The sequence below is a fragment of the Papio anubis genome, chromosome 1 (genome assembly GCF_008728515.1).
Source record: "Papio anubis isolate 15944 chromosome 1, Panubis1.0, whole genome shotgun sequence".
NCBI classification, from domain to species: Eukaryota; Metazoa; Chordata; class Mammalia; order Primates; family Cercopithecidae; genus Papio; species Papio anubis.
Genome location: NC_044976.1, coordinates 30,383,414 through 30,403,795, shown reverse-complemented (window position 1 = coordinate 30,403,795; position 20,382 = coordinate 30,383,414). Strand labels below are relative to the sequence as shown.

The 20,382-nt window shown below is 43.3% G+C and overlaps 1 protein-coding gene and 1 long non-coding RNA gene across 7 annotated transcripts in view; one reads left to right on the top strand and one right to left on the bottom strand.

The window, feature by feature from the left end:
* The window catches only part of KPNA6 (karyopherin subunit alpha 6), a 66,959-nt gene that overhangs the window by 28,107 nt on the left and 18,470 nt on the right, over positions 1-20,382 (bottom strand). Inside the window, exon 1 of one of the 6 annotated variants that reach the window (XM_031666572.1) lies at positions 15,244-15,454. The exons of 2 other annotated variants lie outside the window; for them this stretch is intronic. Coding sequence is in view for 2 of the 4 variants with exons in the window: in XM_003891499.5 (XP_003891548.1) it covers positions 5,831-5,924 (94 nt within the window). In the remaining 2 variants the exon portion in view is untranslated. Of the gene's footprint in view, positions 1-33; positions 178-4,218; positions 5,207-5,830; positions 6,624-15,243; positions 15,455-20,382 lie in introns of those variants that run through there. 3 more of the 6 variants (XM_003891499.5, XM_009203802.4, XM_009203811.4) reach the window with 3 other exon arrangements.
* LOC116274980 lies at positions 3,803-19,183 on the top strand. The gene is made up of 3 exons (XR_004183869.1): positions 3,803-3,824; positions 12,133-12,137; positions 19,073-19,183. It is a non-coding gene; the product is annotated as an uncharacterized LOC116274980 (long non-coding RNA).

Sequence of the window (20,382 nt, the reverse complement as noted above, 5' to 3'; positions counted from 1 at the left end):
AGAATATTTGAAAAAATATGGTCAAAAACTTACCAAATTAAATAAAACACATGAATCTACAAATGAAGGAGCTCAATGAACTCTAAAGAAGATACCCACATTTGGGATACCAAGGCAGGTGGATCAAATGAGGTCAGGAGTTCGAGATCAGCCTGACCAACAGGGAGAAACCCTGTGTCCATACTAAAAAAAAAAAAAAAAGAAAAAAGAAAATTAGCCAGGCATGGTGGCACCTACTAAAAAAGCAAATATTATCCAGGCATGGTGGAACACGCCTGTAACCGCAGCAAGTCGGGGGGCTAAGACAGGAGAATCACTTGAACCCGGGAGGCAAGACTGCACTGAGCCCAGATCATGCCACTGCACTCCAGCCTGGGTGACAGAGTGAGATTCTGTCTCAAGAAAGAAAAAGAAGATGTCCACATTGAGACACATAATCAAACTGTTGAAAGCCAAAGACAGAATCCTGAAAGCAGCAAGAAAGAAGCGACTTATCACATACAAAGGATGCCCAATAAGATCAACAGATGATTTCTCATTAGAAATTATGAAAGTCAGGCTGGGAACAGTGGCTCAGGCCTGTAATCCTAGCACTCGGGGAGGTCAAGGCAGGCGAATGGCTTGCGTTCGAGATCAAGAGTTCAAGAACAGCCTGGGCAACATGGCAAAACCCCGTCTCTACAAAAAGTACAAAAATTAGCTGGGCATGGTGGTGTATGTCTGTAATCCCAGCTACTCGAGAGGACGAGGTGGAAGGATCACCAGAGCCCAGGAGGTTGAAGCTGCAGTAAGCCGTGGTTGCACCACTAGACTCCAGCCTGGGCGACAGAGCAAGACCCTGTCTCAAAAAAAAAAAAAAAAAAAAAAGAAAAAGAAAAAAAAAAAAGACAAGAAAAAGAAAAGAAATTACGAAAGTCAGAAGGCAGTAGAATAAGAAAGTGCCAAAAAGAGGCTGGGTTCAGTAGTTCATGCCTGTAATCCCAGCACTTTGGGAGGACAAGGCCAGACGATTACTTGAGCCCAGGAGTTCAAGACCAGCCTGGGCAACAGAGCAAGACCCTGTCTCTACAAATAATTTTTTAAAATTTAGTTGGGCATGGTGGCATGCACCTATGGTCCCAGCTACCTGGGAAACCTCTAAGTCAGGAGGATTGCCTGAGCACAGGAGGTTGATGCTGCAGTTACTCGTGATTGCGCTGTCACTCCAGCCTGTGACACAGCGAAACCCTGTCTCAAAAACAAAACAAAACAAAACAAAAAGCAAAGTGCTGAAAGAAAAACCGTCAAGCAAGAATTCTATATCTGACAAAACTGTCCTTCAAAAATGAGTGAGAATTATGACATTTCACCATAAACAAAAGCTGAGGGGCTTTGTTACCACTAGACCTGCTCTGCAAGAAATGCTGGTTGGGCCTGTAATCTCAGCACTTTGGGAGGCTGAGGCAGGAGGATCACTTGAGCCGAGTTTGAGACCAGCCTGGGCAACGTGGTGAAACCCCATCTCTACAAAAAAATATAAAAATAAGCCGAGCGTGGTGGTATACACCTGTAGTCCCAGCTACTTGGGAGGCTGAGGTGGATTGCTAGAGCCTGGGAGGTTCAGGCTGCAGTGAGCCGTGATTGTACCACTGCACTCCAGCCTGGGCAACAAAGCAAGACTCTGTCTCAAAAAAAAAAAAAAAAGAAAGAAAGAAAGAAAGAAATGCTAATGGGAGCCCTTCAGGTTGAAATGAAAGGACACAGTAACTTGAAGCCAGATGAAGAAATAAAGATCTCTGATAAAAGTAACTATAGCGAGCTGTGATGGCTCAAATATAAAAATCAAAGCACTTTGGGAGGCGGAGACGGAAGGATCCGCGAAAGATCAGAGGTCGGGACCATCCTAGCTAAGGTGAGAGCCCGTCTCTACTAAAATACAAAAAAAAACTAGCGATTTGATGAGGCGCCCATGGTCAACTTCGGGAGGCTGAGACAGGAGAATGGCGTGAACCGGAAGTGGAGCAGTGACTGAGATCCGGCCACTGCCTCCAGCCTGGGCAGCAAATGAGACTCCATCTCAAAGTAACTATATGGGCAGATATAAAAGCCAGTATTACTATACATTGGTTTGTAACTTTCATTTCCTACATGATTAAAAAGACAAATGCATAAAATAATTACAAATCTACATTATTGGCCACACAATGTTTAAAGATACAATTTGTGATGATAACAGCATAAAGGAGGAACAATGCTGTACATGAGCAGTTCTGTATGCTACAGAATTCAGCTGGTATTGATTCAAACTAGAGTGTTACAAAGTTAGAATATTAAGTGTAATCCCCATGGTTTTCACAAGGAAATATCTAAAAAACTACATGCACACAAAATAAAAATTAAAAATATACACAAAAGGAAATGAGAAGGGAATAAAGAGAGCTGGAATAGCCATATGAATATCTGACAAAACAAACTTTAAGTCATAAACTGTTACCAAAAAGAAAGGACATCATATGGTCAATTCATCAAACTATTATAAAACATATGCAATAAACAAAAGTCCCCAAACATGAAGCAAGTTCTGACAGAAGTGCAGAAAAATATTTGGAGACTTTTTTGTCCCCATCAACCGTGGTCTACAGATATTTGGAGACTTTTAATAAGCCATGTTCAATAATGAACAGAACACCTAGACAGAAGATCAATGAGTAACAGAGGACTTGAACAAAATTATACAGTAGACCTAAGAGAGATATACAAAGCATTCCACCCAATAACAGCAGAATACACATTCTTCTCAAGTACAGATTCTTCAGTATAGGCCATATGTTAGCCCACTAAAAGCGTCAATAAATTTTGGAAGACTGAAGTCATATAAAATAAATATCTCTGACTACATGGAATGAAGCCAGAAATTAGTGACAGAAGGAAAACTGGAAAATTCACAAATATATGGAAATTAAGGAAGACATTCTTTAAAATGTTGAAAGACTCATACGTCCTGATTTCATAACTTACTACAAAGGTACAGTAATTAAAACGGTGTGGTACTGGCATAAGGATAAGCATATGGATATATGGAATAGAATTGAGAGTCCAGAAATAAACACTTACATCTATGGCTACCCAACTGATTTTCAACAAGGATATTATGTCCATTCAGTGGAGGAAGAAATATTTCATTGTATAGAGAATGAAATATTTTATACATTCTATACAATGAAATATTAGCCAGATGAAGCGGGGCGGCTCATATCTATAATCCCAACACTTTGGGAGGCCGAGGCGGGCAGATAACTTGAGGCCAGACTGGCCAACATGGTGAAACCCTGTCTCTACTAAAAATACAAAAATTAGCCAGGCATGGTGGCAGGTGACTGTAATTCCAGCTACTCAGGAAGCTGAGGCAGGAGAATCACTTGAACTAGGAGGCAGAGGTTGCAGTGAGCCGACATCGTGCTGCTTCACTCCAGCTTGGGAAACAGAGCAAGACTCTAGCTCCAAAAAAAAAAAAAAAGAAAGAAAGAAAAAAAAGAAATACAAATCAAACCCACGATGATTCAACCTGTGAAAGTTGACTGAAAAAAAGTATATAAAAAAGTTTTGGCCGGGCGCGGTGGCTCACGTCTGTAATTCCAGCACTTCAGGAGGCTGAGGTGGGCGGATCATGAGGTCAGGAGATTGAGACCATCCTGGCTAACACGGTGAAACCCTGCCTCTACTAAAAATACAACAACAAAATTAGCCGGGCGTGGTGACGGGTGCCTGTAGTCTCAGCAACACGGGAGGCTGAGGCAGGAGAATGCCATGAACCTGGGAGGCGGAGCTTGCAGTGAGCCAAGATTGTGCCACTGCACTCCAGCTTGGGCAACAGTGTGAGACTCCGTCACAAGAAAAAAAAAAAAGTTTTAATTTGGGTGTGGTGGCTTACGCCTGTAATCCCAGCACTTTGGGAGGCCGAGGTGGGGAGATTATCTAAGGGTGGGGGACCCTCCAGCCTGGCCAACATGGAGAAATCCCATCTCTACTAAAAATACAAAATTAGCTGGGCATGGTGGCACAACCCTGTAATCATAGCTACTCGGGAGGCTGACGCAGGAGAACTGCTTGTACCTGGAAGGTGGAGGTTACAGTGAGCCGAGATTGCACCACTGCGTTCCACCCTGGGCAACAGAGCCAGACTCCGTCTCAAAAAAATAAAAAGACTTTTAAAACCCACAATGAGATACTACTCCACACCTACTAGGATGGAATAAGAATAATAAAAGCACCCGTTGGCTAGCATCTAGAACCTCGTGGATTGCTGATAAGAGTCGAAAATGGTACAGCCACTGTGGAAAACAGAATAGTAGTTCCTAAAAAAATTAAACAGAATTACTATATAATCCAGCAATTCTACTTTTATACTATTCCTCCCTTATTCACAGTTTTGCTTTGCAGAGTGTCAGTTACCCATGGACAACAGTGGTCTGAAAATATTAAACGGAAATTTCCAGATAAAAACAATTCATAAGTTTTAAATTTCATACTATTCCAAGTAGCATGATGAAATCTCACGTCAACCCGCTCTATTCCACCTGGTACATGAATCATCCCTTTGTCCAGTGTATTCACACTGTATACACTGCCAGTTAGTAGCCGATATTGCAGTGTTTGTGTTCAAGTAATCCTTATTTTACCTAATAATGGCCCCAAAGTGCAAAAGTGATGATGCTGGCATATTAAGTGTTCTATTTTATTGTTGTTCTCAATCTCTTATTGTGCCTAATTTATAAATTAAACTTCATCATAGGTATGTATGTATAGGAAATAACATAGTATATAGGATTTGGTACCATCTGTCGTTACAGGTATCCACTGGGGGTCTTGGAACATATCCCCTGTGGATAAGGCAAGGACTACTGCATATGGATACCATGGAATATCATTCAGTCATAAAAAGGAATGAAGGTCTAACACACGCTACAACATGATTGAACTTTGAAATTAATATGCTAAGTGAAATAAGCAAGACACAAAAGGAAAATTATTCCACTTACATGAGGTACCTAGAGTCAAACTCAAAGACAGAAAGAAGATTAGAGGTTACCAGGTGCTGAGAGGAGAGGAAAATAGGGAGTTACTGCTTAGTGGGTACAGAATTTCTGTTAGGGATAGTAAAATGTTTGGAAATAGATAATGGTGATGATGGTCACATAACACTGTAACTGTAATTAATGCCACTGAATTGTACACTTAAATTGAAAATTTTGTTACATATATTTTACCACTAATAATTTTTTTTTTTTTTGAGACGGAGTCTCGCTCTGTCGCCCAGGCTGGAGTGCAGTGGTGCGATCTCGGCTCACTGCAACCTCCGCCTTCCGGGTTCATGCCAGTCTCCTGCCTCAGCCTCCTGAGTAGCTGGGACTACAGGCACTCACCACCATGCCCGGCTAATATTTGTATTTTTAGTAGAGATGGGGTTTCTCCCTGTTGCCCAAGCTGGAATAATTTGTTTTTAAATTGGCATTGTAGCCTGGGCTCAAGTCTGTACTGCCAGCACTTCAGGAGGCCAAAGTGGGCAGATTGCTTGAGCCCAGGAGTTCAAAAACAGCCTGAGCAATATGGTGAAACCACAATCTCTACAAAAAAATACCAAAATTAGCTGGACATGGTGGCATGCACCTGTGGTCCTAGCTACTTGGGAGGCTGAGGCAGGAGGATTACTTGAGCCTAGGAGGTTGAGGCTGCAAGTGAGCTGTGTCTGCGCCTCTGTACTCCCTTTGAGGCCCCTGATTATCCCTGTGAGACTAACAGAGTAGAGAACAGATTTCTGAAGGCAGCACTATGAACTGCTGTCCCCTATTACCTGACACATGGCTTTTCATGACTGAGCCTGGGCTGTCCTGGACACTAGCCTCTCCTTCAAGCACAGCTGACAGTGAACCTGGGAGGAGAGCCATGCTGAGCTTCTTTAGTCACCATGGTGACAAGAAACTATCACAAATATTTGCTTATGACTTCACTGGGGAAGCAGACAAGGGAGGTTAGATTGGAAAGAGGAACATCTGCAAAAGCACATCTGGAATCTCAGGGATCCAGCAGGCCAATGGCTTTTTCCATTATGTACTCCCTTACTTGCTGTGGATGAATTTTTTAAAATTCATAATACAAATAAACCTTTTCTAGCATCTGACTGTCCTAGACTGTCTTTGGGTTTTCTTAGTCAAGGAACTCTCTCAAAGTGAATAGGTCTCTGAAGTCATACGTTTCATTTCTAGGGAATAAAAGTCTAATGTTGTCATGCACTTTCTAAGCTTTTAAAACCAAAGAGCTAGCAATGATAATACAAATTAGGTAGGGGCCCTAAAATGGCTGAATCATGTCTGTTCCTAATTAATATTAGGAAGTCCTAAACCCAATACCTCAAAATGTGTCTATATTTGAAGATAGAGTCCTTAAAGAGGTAATTAAGGTAAATAAGGTTATTGGGGTATGCCCTAATCCAATAACTGGTATCCTTAAAACCAGAGAACAGCATGTGAACATGAAGACAGCTATATAGAAGCCAACAAAGGGCTGAAAATAAACCAACCCTTCTGACAACTTTTTTTTTTTTGAGACAGGGTTTTGCTCTGTCACCCAGGCTGGAATGCAGGGGCACAGTCTCAGATCCCTGCAACCTCCGTCTCTGGGGTTCGAGCGATCCTCCTGCCTCGGCCTCCTGAGTAGCTGGGATTACAGGCGTGGGTCAGCATGCCTGGCTAATTTTTTGCATTTTTAGTAGAGACAGGGTCTCAACCATGTTGACCAGGCTGGTCTCAAACTCCGTGATCCTCCTGCCTTGGCCTCCCAAAGTGCTGGGATTATAGGCATGAGCCACCACACCTGACCTCTTCAGACAACTTGATCTCAGACTTCTAGCCTCCAGAACTGTGAGAAAACATTTCTGTTGTTTAAACCACCAAATCTATGGTTCTTTGTTATAGTGACCCTCGCAAACTAATATAGGACCAAATTAATCTAAAGGCGGCACCGGCTCCTGCCAGTGTCTGATACCAAATTCAAGTTAACTAAAGCCTTGTCTTTAGACCTAGGCAAAAGCGACATCAAAGTAAACTTCTTTCATGAGACACAAGGACACACCTGTAATAAGAAAGGTTAAGTTTCACTTAATAGGCCGGGCACAGTGGCTCATGCCTGTAACCCCAACACTTTGGGAGGCTGAGGCGGGTGGATCATCTAAGGTCAGGAGTTCAAGACCAGCCTGGTCAATGTGGTGAAACCCTGTCTCTACAAAAATATAAAAATTAGCCAGGCATGATGGTGGGTGCCTGTAATCCCAGCCATTTGGGAGGCTGAGACAGAAGAATTGCTTGAACCTGGGAGGCAGAGGTTGCAGTGAGCCAAGATCGCGCCATTGTACTCCAGCCTGGGTGATGGTGTGAGATTCCGTCTCAAAAAAAAAAAAAAAAAAAAAAAAAAAAAGCCCTAGTGGATAAATGAAAAAACTGAGGCTCACTCAGGTCACACATTAGTGAGTAGCAAGATTGCCATAGTGCTCCACTTAATCACTGGTATGTTTAACATTTTGAGATTCATAAACATTTTAAACTCAGGCTGATTGACTGTTGGGCACATGCTACAGTTAGTAAGCTTTACAACTCACCATAACGCATTAAAGGCTACTTAGTGGTACTGGGAAAAGAGATTTTAAAAAGATAAAAACAAATTATTATCTCCCAACATTTGGCCTCTTCCTTCAAGAATGTAAGAAACCTACCTTCTCCCAGGCTGAAATCACTTTTTTTAAGCTGGCCACTCCTTCACTAGAAATTCTCCTCTTTTCATCTAACCTAACTACTTTCCATCCCCCTGCAAAGGTAAAATTGTATTCAATTTGGCTCCTGACCTTAGACTAGCTTTTACCCATCTTGATCTATTTACTCATCATCACTTTAACTTGAGAGTTACCAGCAGTCAATTTTCTAATTAGTGCATATGAACAGGAGCAATTGAAAACCATTACTAAAGATGCATCTAAACTCAAAGAGGACTCTGCATTTGCTCCCTCTTGCTTAAGAGCCTCCCCTCTACCACCATACCAGATTTTTATAGGAACTCACCTTCACAGTACAAGTTTTCCTAATACAATGAGTTCTCACCCTAGACCACAGATCCAAGCAACCACAAACCTGAAGCACATGTATGGACTAACACCTACAACATCAGGATTAATTAAATCAAAATTCTCCCAAAGCAGGTAAAGCCAGCCATGATGCTGGGATGTGATAGGTGAGAAGATAACACACAATACACAAGTGATAGACGCAATACTAAATCCAAAGATTTCACAGATGTTCTTCCAAATCTTACCTGGCCCAGTTTCTTATCAAAGATGCCATAAGAAAACAAACAGACTGGCTTAAATTTTGCTGTCTTTTAACTGGTCTACCTATTAGTTATTTACTGTAAATTAATATAAAGTTGATGGCAAAATTTGGGTAGTGTTGTAACTTTGCAAGCTAAAAACACACTGTAGGAACAGCTCTAGGAATCTCACCACCTGTGATTGCTCATACTGAGAACCAGTCAGACACTTGTGAGTGTATTTTTTCATTCATTGTCCCTCAGCTACTGCCCCATTTCTCAGTTCTCATGAAGAGCCAAACTATTTTTTCTGTTTCCATCACAAACTGCTTAAACACTGAAAGTTTGATATAGTACAATAAAATCTATAAATTATCCACTAAGATTCAATGATTTTTAACAACATCATATTATTCTCAGATGTATATATGATAATATAGCTATATTTTAACAGTTAAAAATTGAATCTTAGTGGATTTGAAAGTTGTAAATGTTATCACTTGGCACTTCACCCAATTACTTTAGTATGTATCCTATAATAAGGACCTTCTTTTTTTTTTTTTTCTGAGACAGAGTCTTGCTATGTTGCCCTGGCTGGAGTGCAGTGGCACCATCTCAGCTCACTGCAACCTCTGCCTCCTAGGTTCAAGCAATTCTCCTGCCTCAGCCTCCCGAATAGCCAGGATTATAGGTGCACACCACCATGCCCAGCTAATTTTTGTATTTTTTAGTAGAGATGGGGTTTCACCATTTTGGCCAGGCTGGTCTCAAACTCCTGACCTCAAGTGATCCACCCGCCTCAGCCTCCCAAAGTGCTGGGATTACAGGCGTAAGCCACTGTGCCTGGCCTCTCTTCCCTATTTCACAGTTAACGCCATCACCATTCACCTGGTCTTGGAGTCAGCCATGAACATTCTCCCCAATTCAGTAAACTGATTTTTATCTGTTATTCCAAATTGGTTCCTACTGACCACCTCCAATAAATTTTAGTTTACACCCTCATCACCTCACTTCTAGATTATTAAATCTTTGAGAACAAGAATTCTTTTACTTATCTTTGAGTCTATAGCAAAGTACACAGCATGCCCTCAAATGTTCCATCTAACATTTTAAACTTCAGTTTTCTAGAGAATCTGAATTAGTTTACAATAAATTCAACGAAATAAAAATAAAACAAGAATCTGGACTAGGAATATACAAATTTATATAGAAAATGGGGGAAGAAGCCAGGTGCAGTGGTTCACACTTGTAATCCTAGCACTTTGAGAGGCCAAGGTGGGAGGATCACTTGAGCCCAGGAGTTCGAGACCAGTCTGGACAACATAATTAGACCCTGCCTCTAAAAAAAACACAAATGGCCAGGCACGGTGGCTCACACCTGTAATTCTAGCAATTTGGGAGGCTGAAGTGGGTGGATCACTTGAGGTCAGGAGTTTGAGATCAGCCTGGCCAACATGCCAAAACCCCATCTCTACTAAAAATAAATTGGCTGGGCATGGTAGCTCACACATGTAATCCCAACACTTTGGGAGGCTGAGGGGGGGGCAGATCACCTGAGGTCAGGAGTTCGAGACCAGCCTGACCAACATGGAGAAACCCCATCTCTACTAAAAATACAAAATTAGCCAGGTGTGGTGGCGCATGCCTGTAATCCCGCTACTTCAGAGGCTGAAGCAGGAGAATCACTTGAACCCGCGAGGCAGAGGTTGCAGTGAGCTGAGATTGCGCCATTGCACTCCAGCCTGGGTAACAAGAGCAAAATTCTGTCTATAAATAAAATAAATAAATAAATAAGCCAGGAGTGGTCGCGCGTGCCTGTAGTCCCAGTTACTCAGAAGCCTGAGGCAGGAGAATCGCTTGAACCTGGAAAGCGGAGGTTGCGGTGAGCTGAGACTGTGCCACTGCACTCCAGCCTGGGCAATAGAGCAAGACTCCATCTCAAAGGAAAAAAAAAAAAGCAAAACAATAATAAATTAAATTAAAAAAAAAGAAACCCCGTTAACTCTTTAACTGTCACCGCCAATGCTCACCCACCTAAGCTGTAAACAATCACTAAGGTACTTTCTGTTTCTTACAGATTTGCCTGCTCTGGACATTTCATTTAAATAGAACCATACAATATGTGGTCTTTTTTGACTGGCTTCTTTCACTTAGTGTAATAATTTTGAGGTTCGTCCATGTTTTAACATGTATCAGTACATTCTTTTTATAGCACTTTTTTTTTTTGAGACAGAGTCTTGCTCTGTTGCCCAGGCTTGAGTGCAGTGGCATGGTCTCAGCTCACTGCAGCCCTTGCCTCCCGGGTTCTAGCAATTCTCCTGCCTCAGCCTCCCAGGTAGCTAGGATTATAGGCACGCACCACCACATCTGGCTAATTTTTGTATTCTGAGTAGAGACGGGGTTTTGTTATGTTGCCCACTCTTGGACTCAAGTGATCTTCCTGCCTCAGCCTCCTAAAGTGCTAAGATCATAGGCGTAAGTCGCTGCAGGTTTAGTGGTTAACGAGCCCCCTAAGTTTTTGTTCATCTAGAAACATCTTAATTTCTCCCTCATTTTAGAAGGACAGTTTTGTTAGATATAGTTTTTTTGTTGTTGTTGTTGAGATGAAGCGTTGCACTGTCGCCAAGGCTGGAGTGCAATGGCGCGATCTCAGCTCCCTGCAACCTCTGCCTCCTGGGTTCAAGTGATTCTCCCGCCTTGGCCTCCCCAGTAGCTGGGACTACAGGGGCTCACCACCCATTTTTTTTAATACAAAAAAATAATTTTTGTATTTTTAGTAGAGAAGAGGTTTCACCATGTTGGCCAGGCTGGTCTTGAACTCCAGGCCCCAGGTGATCTACCCACTTCGGCCTCCCAAAGTGCTGGGATTACAGGCATGAGCCACCATGCCCAGCCTCAAGCAATTCTCTTGTTTCAGCCTCCCCAGTAGCTGGGATTACAGGCACCTGCCACTGCACCTGGCTAATTTTTGTATTTTTAGTAGAGATGGGGTTTCACCATGTTGGCCAGGCTGGTCTCAAACTCCTGATCTCAAGTGATCTGCCTGCGTCGACCTCCAAAGTGCTGGGATTACAGGGGTGAGCCACCATGCCCATGCCGCCTGGCCAGATATAGAATTCTTGCTTGACGGTTTTTCTTTCAGCACTTTGCTTTTTTGTTTTGTTTTTGAGACAGGTTTTTGCTCTGTCATACAGGCTGGAATGTAGTAGCACAATCAACTCCCCGCAGCCTCGATCTCGTGAGGCAATCTTCCTACCTCAGCCTCTCACATAGCTGGGACCACAGGCCCATGCCACCACATCCAAGTAAATTTTTTTTTTTGTAGAGACTAGGTCTTGTGATGTTGCCCAGGCTGGTTATGAATTCCTTGGCTCAAGTGATCCTCTGGCCTTGGCCTCCCAAAGTGCTGGATTTCAGGTATGAACCACTGTGCCTGGCCTCGTTCAGCACTTTGTTATCCTACTGCCTTTTAACCTCCATGATTTTGAGACAAGGTCTTGCTCTGTCACCCAGGCTGGAGTGCAGTGGTACAATCATGGCTCACTGCTGCCTCAACCTCTCAGACTCAAGCAATCCTGTCACCTCAGCCTCCCAAGTAGCTGGGACTACAGGTGTGTACCACTACACCTGGCTAATTTTCATATTTTTTGTAGAGATGAGGTTTCAACATGTTTTCTAGGCTAGTCTCAAATTCCTAGGCTCAAGTGATCCACCTGCCTCAGCCTCCCAGAGTGCTGGGATTACAGGTGTGAAACTCTGCGCCCAGCCATGCAACCACTTTAAAAAATACTTTGGGGCCAGGCACCGTGGCTCATGTCTGTAATCCCAACACTTTTGGAGGCTGAGGCAGGTGGATCACTGGAGCTCAGGAGTTTGAGACCAGCCTGGGCAACAGAGTGGGACCCCATATTTTTAAAATAAAATGGCTGCACTGACTGGACATGGTGGCTCATGCCTGTATTCCCACTTTGGGAGGTTGAGGCTGGCAGATCACTTGAGCCCAGGAGTTTGAGACCAGTCTGGGCAAGACAGCAAAACCCCACCTTTATAAAAAATACAAAAAGCCAGGCATGGGGGCATGTGCCTGTAGTCCCAGCTACCTGGGAGATAAGAGGATTGCCTGAGCCCTTGCAGTTGAGGCTGCAGTGAGCTGTGATCACGCTACAGCACTCTAGCCTGGGCAACAGAGCGAGATACTGTCTCAAACAAAACAAAATGAAACACTTTAATGCTTTAAAAGACACCACTGGGCCAGGCACAGTGGCTCATGCCTGTAATCCCCACTTTGGGAAGCCAAAGTGGGCGGATCACATGAGGTCAGGAGTCCAAGACCAGCCTGGACAACGTGGTGAAACACCATCTCTACTAAAAATACAAATATTAGCTAGGTGTGGTAGTGCATGCCTGTAATCCCAGCTACTTGGGAAGCTGAGGCAGGAGAATTGCTTGAACCTAGAAAGTGGAGATTGCAGTGAGCCGAGATCACGCCACTGCACTACAGCCTGGGCAACAGAGCAAGACCCCATCTCAAAAAAGTTAAAAAAAAAAATCTATATATATGTAAAAAGTAAATAAAAGACACCATCAAGAAAGTGAAAATATATCCTCATTTGTATAGTATCCCTACCTGTCACACAGGAGACCAGGTTGGATTCCCTGACAGGGAGCCAGAAAATTAGAAGAAAAAGAGGTGGGGTGCAGTGGTCAAGCAATCTGCCTGACTTGTCCTCCCAAAGTGTTGGAATTATAGGTGTGGGCCACTGCACCTGGCCAAAAGTTTTAAATTTTAACTAAGTCTATACATATATATACACACACAACTTCTTTGTTAAATCTTTTTTTACTTTAAAAAATAGAAGTAGAGACAGGGTCTCACTTTGTTGCCCAGGTTGGTCTTGGAACTTTTTTTTTTTTTTTTGAGACGGAGTCTCGCTCTGTCGCCCAGGCTGGAGTGCAGTGGCGGGATCTCAGCTCACTGCAAGCTCTGCCTCCCGGGTTCACGCCATTCTCCTGCCTCAGCCTCCCGAGTAGCTGAGACTACAGGCGCCCGCCATCTCGCCCGGCTAGCTTTTTGTATTTTTTAGTAGAGACGGGGTTTCACCCTGTTAGCCAGGATGGTCTCGATCTCCTGACCTCGTGATCCACCCGTCTCGGCCTCCCAAAGTGCTGGGATTACAGGCTTGACCCACCGCGCCCAGCCAGGCGCAGTAGGTCTTGGAACTCTTGGGCTCAAGTGATCTTCCTGCCTTGGCCTCCCAAAGTGTTGGGATTACAGGTGTGTTGGGATTATAGGTGTGAACCACCGTGCCCAGCCTTCGGCGTCTTATCTAACAAATCATTGCCTACTCCAAGGCCATGAAGATGTACCCCTAAGTTTTTTTTTTTTCTTCTTTTCTTTTCTTTTTTTTGAGACGAAGTTTCGGTCTTGTCACCCAGCTGGAGTGCAATGGCGTAATCTTGGCTCACTGCAACCTCACCTCCCGATTCTCCTGACTCAGCCTCCTGAGTAGCTGGGATTACAGATGTCCACCACCAGGCCTGGCTAATTTTTGCATTTTTAGTAGAGATGGGATTTCACAATGTTGGCCAGGCTGGTCTCAAATTATTGACCTCAGGTGATCCACCCGCCTTGGTCTCCCAAAGCGCTGGGATTACAGATGTGAACCACCGTGCCTGGCCCCTATTTTTTCTTACAAATCAATGATCCACACGAGCCCTTTCTTTTTTTTTTTTTTTTTTTTTTTTTGTGAGATGGAGTCTGGCTCTGTTGCCCGGGCTGGAGTGCAGTGGCGGATCTCAGCTCACTGCAAGCTCCATGCCTCCAGGTTCATGCCATTCTCCTGCCTCAGCCTCCTGAGTAGCTGGGACTACAGAGCCCGCCACCACCGCCCAGCTAGTTTTGTATTTTTAGTAGAGGCAGAGTTTCACACAATGATGACCGCCAGGATGGTCTCGATCTCTGACCTCGTGATCCACCCGTCTGAGCCTCTAAAGATGCTGGGATTACGGAAAAGGCAGGCCGCAGCCTGTACGAGCCAGCTGTAGACTTCAAGATGCAGCACGGCTTTTTTTTTTTTTTTTTGAGACAGTCTTGCTCTGTCGCCCAGGCAGGACTGCAGTGGTGCAATCTTGGGGTTCAAGTGATTCTCCCACCCCAGCCTCCTGAAGCTGGGACTACAGGCGTGCGACACCACATCTGGCTAATTTTTGTATTTTTAGTAGAGACGAGGTTTCACCATGTTGGCCAGGGCAGTCTTGAACTCCTGACCTCAAGTGATCTGCCAGTCTCGGCCTCCCAAAATGCTGGGATTACAGGCATGAGCCCCCGTGTCTGGCCTGAGATACCTTCAATGTTAATGACTTTTGTGATTAAATCAACTTATCAAACCAATTGGCTTGCAGTATACAAGTTCCTTTCCTGTGTCAAGTTACTTATTTTCCATGACCTGCTGGGAGAAGACCTCTGTTAGGCACCAAGGCAGGCAAGGATCACAATGCTTTGCCAAGAAAGTCACATTTGTGTCCTCTCTACTAGCTGGGAAGCAGTCTTCTCAAGTTCAGTCTAGAATGCTTTCCAAAATCACTGGCCATGGTAAAAACAAAATCTTTATCTACTAAATCCAGACTAAAAACCAAGATATTATATTTGAAATATCTTTCAAATACCCCAAAGTCAATCTCTAGTATTTGTAGAGGGAGGCATTCCCAGGCAAAATTCATATTTGATTGATAATTGATTTAGTAAGGATTTGATTATTAGCTTAGACTCACACAGAACTCTCATTTTAGAGGTAGGTAAACTGAGGCATAACTTGCAGAAGAACCCAGCTAATAAGTGGGAGAGATTAAACCAGGTATTTCTGATGAGAGCCAGTGTTTCCACCATTACATATACCTTACTTGACAGCATACCAACCACAGGACTCCTTTGTTGTTTCCTGGAAGGCGTGTGCTCCCAGGAGTGTCAATGCTGCTTTTCAATTCCACCACACATTTGATTCAATCTGTCACACGAGGTATGATCCAGTTCTTGCCCTGAACAAGGAATATAAGCCTGGGAAACATAGTGAGACCTCGTCTCTACTAAAAATAAAGCCGGGAGTGGTGGCTCACGTCTGTAATCCCAGAACTTCGGGAGGCCGAGGTGGGTGGATCACGAGGTCAGGAGATTCTGGCTAACACAGGGAAACCCCGTCTCTACTAAAAATACAAAAAATTAGCCGGGCGCGGTGGCGGGCGCCTGTAGTCCCAGCTACTCAGGAGGCTGAGGTAGGAGAATGGCGTGAACCTGGGAGGCGGAGCCTGCAATAAGCCGAGATCGCGCTACTGCACTCCAGCCTGGGCGACAGCGAGACTCCATCTCAAAAAACAACAACAACAACAAAAATTACAAATATCAAATGATACAAACACTAATATGCAGAGCAACAGAAATTATAGGAACTGGCAAGTAGTTAGGTAGTCATTTGAAGGCTGTCACCTCAAAGGAAAAACAAAAACAACCCCATTTGAATCAAACAGATTGCTTGAGCCCAGGAATTCAAGACCAGCCTGTGCAACATGGCAAAACCCCATCTCTACTAAAAAAATACAAAAATCAGCCAGGCATGGTGGTACATGTCTCCCAGCTACTAGGGAGACTGAAGTGGGAAGATGGCTTGAGCCTGGAAGGTAGAGGTTGCAGTAAGCTGACATCTCACACTGCACTCCAGCCAGCCTGGGCAACACAGCTAGAGCCTGTTTCAGAAAAAAAAAAAAAAAAGAAAGAAAAAAGAAAAAGGAAGGAAGGAAAGGAGGGAGGGAGAGAGGGAGGGAAATATCTAGTATTGACAGAAGGTAGCTGTGCTGGATGGACCACCAACAGGCATATTGGAAATCGTGTGGTACTGGTGCAAAGGGCTACAAAGACAGATCTAATTCTTAGTCTTACTACTTAACAACTGTGCAACTTGGGTATCTTAATTTTCATACCCTTACCCAGACTATCTCAGAGTCACAGTGAAGACTGAATGAGAATATATACCCAAGTACTTTGCAAACAATAAAATGCTATGCTGGTAAAGTAGGGTTAGATTTGAAGATGACTTTTCAGAATTCCTGAATTTCTCTCAGAGCTTCATGAACAGGAAATGCTGCAAACGAGAAAACAGTTTGAAACAGATCTGGCAGCATGAGGCTCTCAGGGTGTTATTTGCAAGCCTGTCAGAATTGCGAGTCACCAAGACAATGGCAGAGGCTACTCTTCTACTGGACAATTGGGCCAGTCCACAATGGGACCATAATAAGGCTGCTCATATTCTAGTAGAATCTTCAATGGACTGGGCTGAACAGTAATCACTCCAGGAAACAAAGCTAAATTTATAAACTAGGTGGTTTAGCTAAAGGCCACCCGGGGAAAACTATCTCCTGCACACATGACTATGTATTCAAAGTTCAGGGTCTAAGTAAAAATATATATATATATATATATGTGTGTGTGTATATATACATATAAAATATAAAAAAATAAATATATTCCTAGTTCTTCTAGTTTGCTAATCCTAATTCTCTCTTGGGATTTACCAGTCCTTTGGCCCTTGAGTGTATATATAAATGTGTAAATACAAGGCTCAGATCTACGGAAGGGAAGTAAGAGGTGGAGGTGAGACACAGGAGAAGACTAGGATAACTATAGTCCAAACAGTTTCTCCAAAAGAAATTTTCCAACTATCTCTTTTGAAATAGAATCAGGTGGCTCTTACCTTCCTAGGAACACTTCACTGCCACTACCACTAGGTACCATAAGGGATTAAAACAAATTAAAGCAGGAAAATGAAAAAGCTTAATTTCCATTTAAGCCAGCACAAAAATATACACTGAATAGCTTCTAAGTACTTGCATTGTGTGTGTGTATGTGCGTGTCGGGGATAACCAAATGGTTATCTCCAAACTATCTCAAATAGGTACTAATGGTTTCTACCTTCAGGAAACTTTACAACTTAGTTTAGTCTCACAGCTCTAAGAATACAAAAGATAATGAATGTAACTGTACAATGAGTTCAGAGAATGGGAGTGAGAACTCTCTTTACTGAGTGGGTAAGCTCTGAAGTGGTCTCTGAAGGCTAAATGGTTAATATTTCTGAAGGGTTTGGGGCACAAGACGAGTTTGGTTAAAGAGGCATAAAAACAAAGGTCCACACAGCAAAATGCTTCTGAGATCGAATAGCAAAACTGCTGGCTACCTGGCCTCTATTCTGCAGTACCCTCCACCTCCAACTCCAGTCTTCAGACAAAGAGGGTTCTGCATTGTCTGTCAGCTGAATTACACAAATCCCTCTGACTAGCTCTTCGTTTTAGCTCTTAGCAACAATACAAGAAAGAGTCTTTCCAACAGCCCCTCTGACAAAATGGAAACAGGGATTTCTCTAACCTGTATGTATTCATCAAAAACGAGGGAGGAGTTAGATTTAGGAGGCAATCTTCTAAGGCCTCATGTGAGAAAGGCCCAGGGTGAAATGGAAGAGAAAAGCCAGGCTGAAAGGCCACACAAAGAATCCTCTCCACCCACAGAAGACACGCCATGAACAAACATTCAGTGTTCACCCTTAAACTCTATCAACTCGATCCAACATGATGTAGTCAAAAGAGCACTGATTTGGAAGTCAGGTGAACTGAGTTCCAAACCCAACTGTGTAACTGTGGGCAAATTACCCACCATCTTAGAGTTTTGCTTCTGCCTCTCTAAAACGGGGATAATTCTTTTTTTTTTTTTTTGAGACGGAGTTTCGCTCTATCGCCCAGGCTGGAGTGCAGTGGCCAGATCTCAGCTCACTACAAGCTCTGCCTCCCGGGTTCACGCCATTCTCCTGCCTCAGCCTCCCAAGTAGCTGGGACTACAGGCGCCCGCCACCTTGCCCGGCTAGTTTTTTTTTTGTACTTTTTAGTAGAGACGGGGTTTCACCATATTAACCAGGATGGTCTCGATCTCCTGACCTCGTGATCCGCCCGTCTCGGCCTCCCAAAGTGCTGGGATTACAGGCTTGAGCCACCGCGCCCGGCCTAAAACGGGGATAATTCTTATAGTGCAAGTCTTCAGAAAGTAATAAATAAAATAAAATGGGCACAATAAACTTTATAGGACCCTGTAGGATTAATGAGGTGATGTGAAAGTATCTAGGGCCTAAAAGTTGAATCAATGGTATTCCTTTTTTCTTCTCACCTCCTGCAGTGAAAGGCCTAAATTCCTTATAAGGAAAATTTTCAGGAAGTTAGGATAAAGAAAAAACCATTATTTTCTTGCTTTCTGTTAAATGTTGGTTTTTCCTTTTCCTTCCAACACTCAGTTCTTTCTCCTAATCTTTATCCTTCCATTCTGTCTTCATTCTCTTAAAAGCTACACTTAAGGAACCAATGACCAGGGGTTTAAAAAAGGGCCTATTTCCCCCTTTACTTCACCTCAAAGTGGGCAATTCCAATCATGACTCACTAGAAAATTATAGCCTATTGGGTGATTTAAATATTGATGACTGTTCAGATGCAGTGGCTCACACCTGTAATCCTAGCACTTTGGGAGGCCGAGGCGGGTGGATCACTTGAGGTCAGGGGTTCAAGAGCAGCCTGGCCAACACGGTGAGACCTCGTCTCCACTAAAAATACAAAAATTACCCAGGTGCAGTGGCGGGCCCCTTTAATCCCAGCTACTTGGGAGGCTGAGGCAGAAGAATCACTTGAACCCAGGAGGCAGAGGTTGCAGTGAGCCAAGATTGCACTCCAGCCTGGGCAAGAGGGCAAAAACTCCATCTCAAAAAATAAATAAACAAATGCTGATGACTTCTGCAATCTATACCTAAGACCTAGAGGGAACATGGGTTCCTTCCAATCACGTCTGTAAGTACCTCAAATGGAGGGAAAAAAAAAAAGCATCTTCTTCTCCACAAACCTGTTCCTTATATATTTCTCTTAATTCATGGTCCACAATTCCATACCTGGAATTCTGAAATCAAAGGGGCTCTGAAGGCCAGGCACGATGGCTCATACCTATAATTCTAGCACTTTAGGAGGCTGAGGCAGGAGGCTTGCTTGAGGCCAGGAGTTTGCGAACAGCCTACAACTGGATATTTTTGCTACAGAAATATTCATAATATTTGACCATACAGGTTTCTATCCCAGACCTCACTGGATGTGTTATACAAGTTATATGTACCATAATGACTTTCTAAAATTCAAAAAATTAGGATTCTGAAACATCTGGCATAAATAATTTCTTAAAAGGCATACACTCTCAATGGGGGCAGCATCACATCCAAAAGGGCAAATAGGTTTGTCGGCAAGGAAGAAAAAAGTTAGGTATTAGAATGGTGCGTAGCCCTTCAAAGCTCAACCTTACCCAACAAAATCTTACTATTACATGAGCAGGACTGACAGTGACTTCATCAAAGGCAGACAAAATATATGCAGGATCTATGCTACAAAATTATGGTGACCAGGCGGCCGTGACTGGGGAACTTTCTCTTGATTGATCGCTGGATCTCGATATGGCACGAGATGGCCTGTGCATGCCTGCTGGCTGCATTATGAATGTTATTTATGTTTTATCCTCAGTGGATTGTGTGACTTGGGCTTTGGTCATTATCAAGCAAAAGTCTAAAACTTCACGAAATAATTTTTAATTGTATTGTTTTACTTCTGTTAGATAAATTCTAGTTTTGAATGATTTTTAAAGTTTTCATTACATTGTTTTTATACAAACTACCAAATTGGATTGTAATTTGATACAATGTATGTAAGCAAGTAAACTGCATTAAAAGTTACATAGCAAATACAGCCATAAAAATTAAGTTAAGGCCGGCAGCGGTGGCTCAGGCCTGTAATTCTAGCACTTTGGGAGGCTGAGCTGGGCGGATTGCCTGAGCTCAGGAGTTTGAGACCAGCCTGGGCAACATGGTGAAACACCATCTCTACTAAAATACAAAAAATTAGCCAGGCGTGGTGGCATGCGCCTGTAGTCCTGGCTACTCAGGAGGCTGAGGCAGGAGAATTGTTTGAATCTGGGAGGCAGATGTTGCAGTGAGC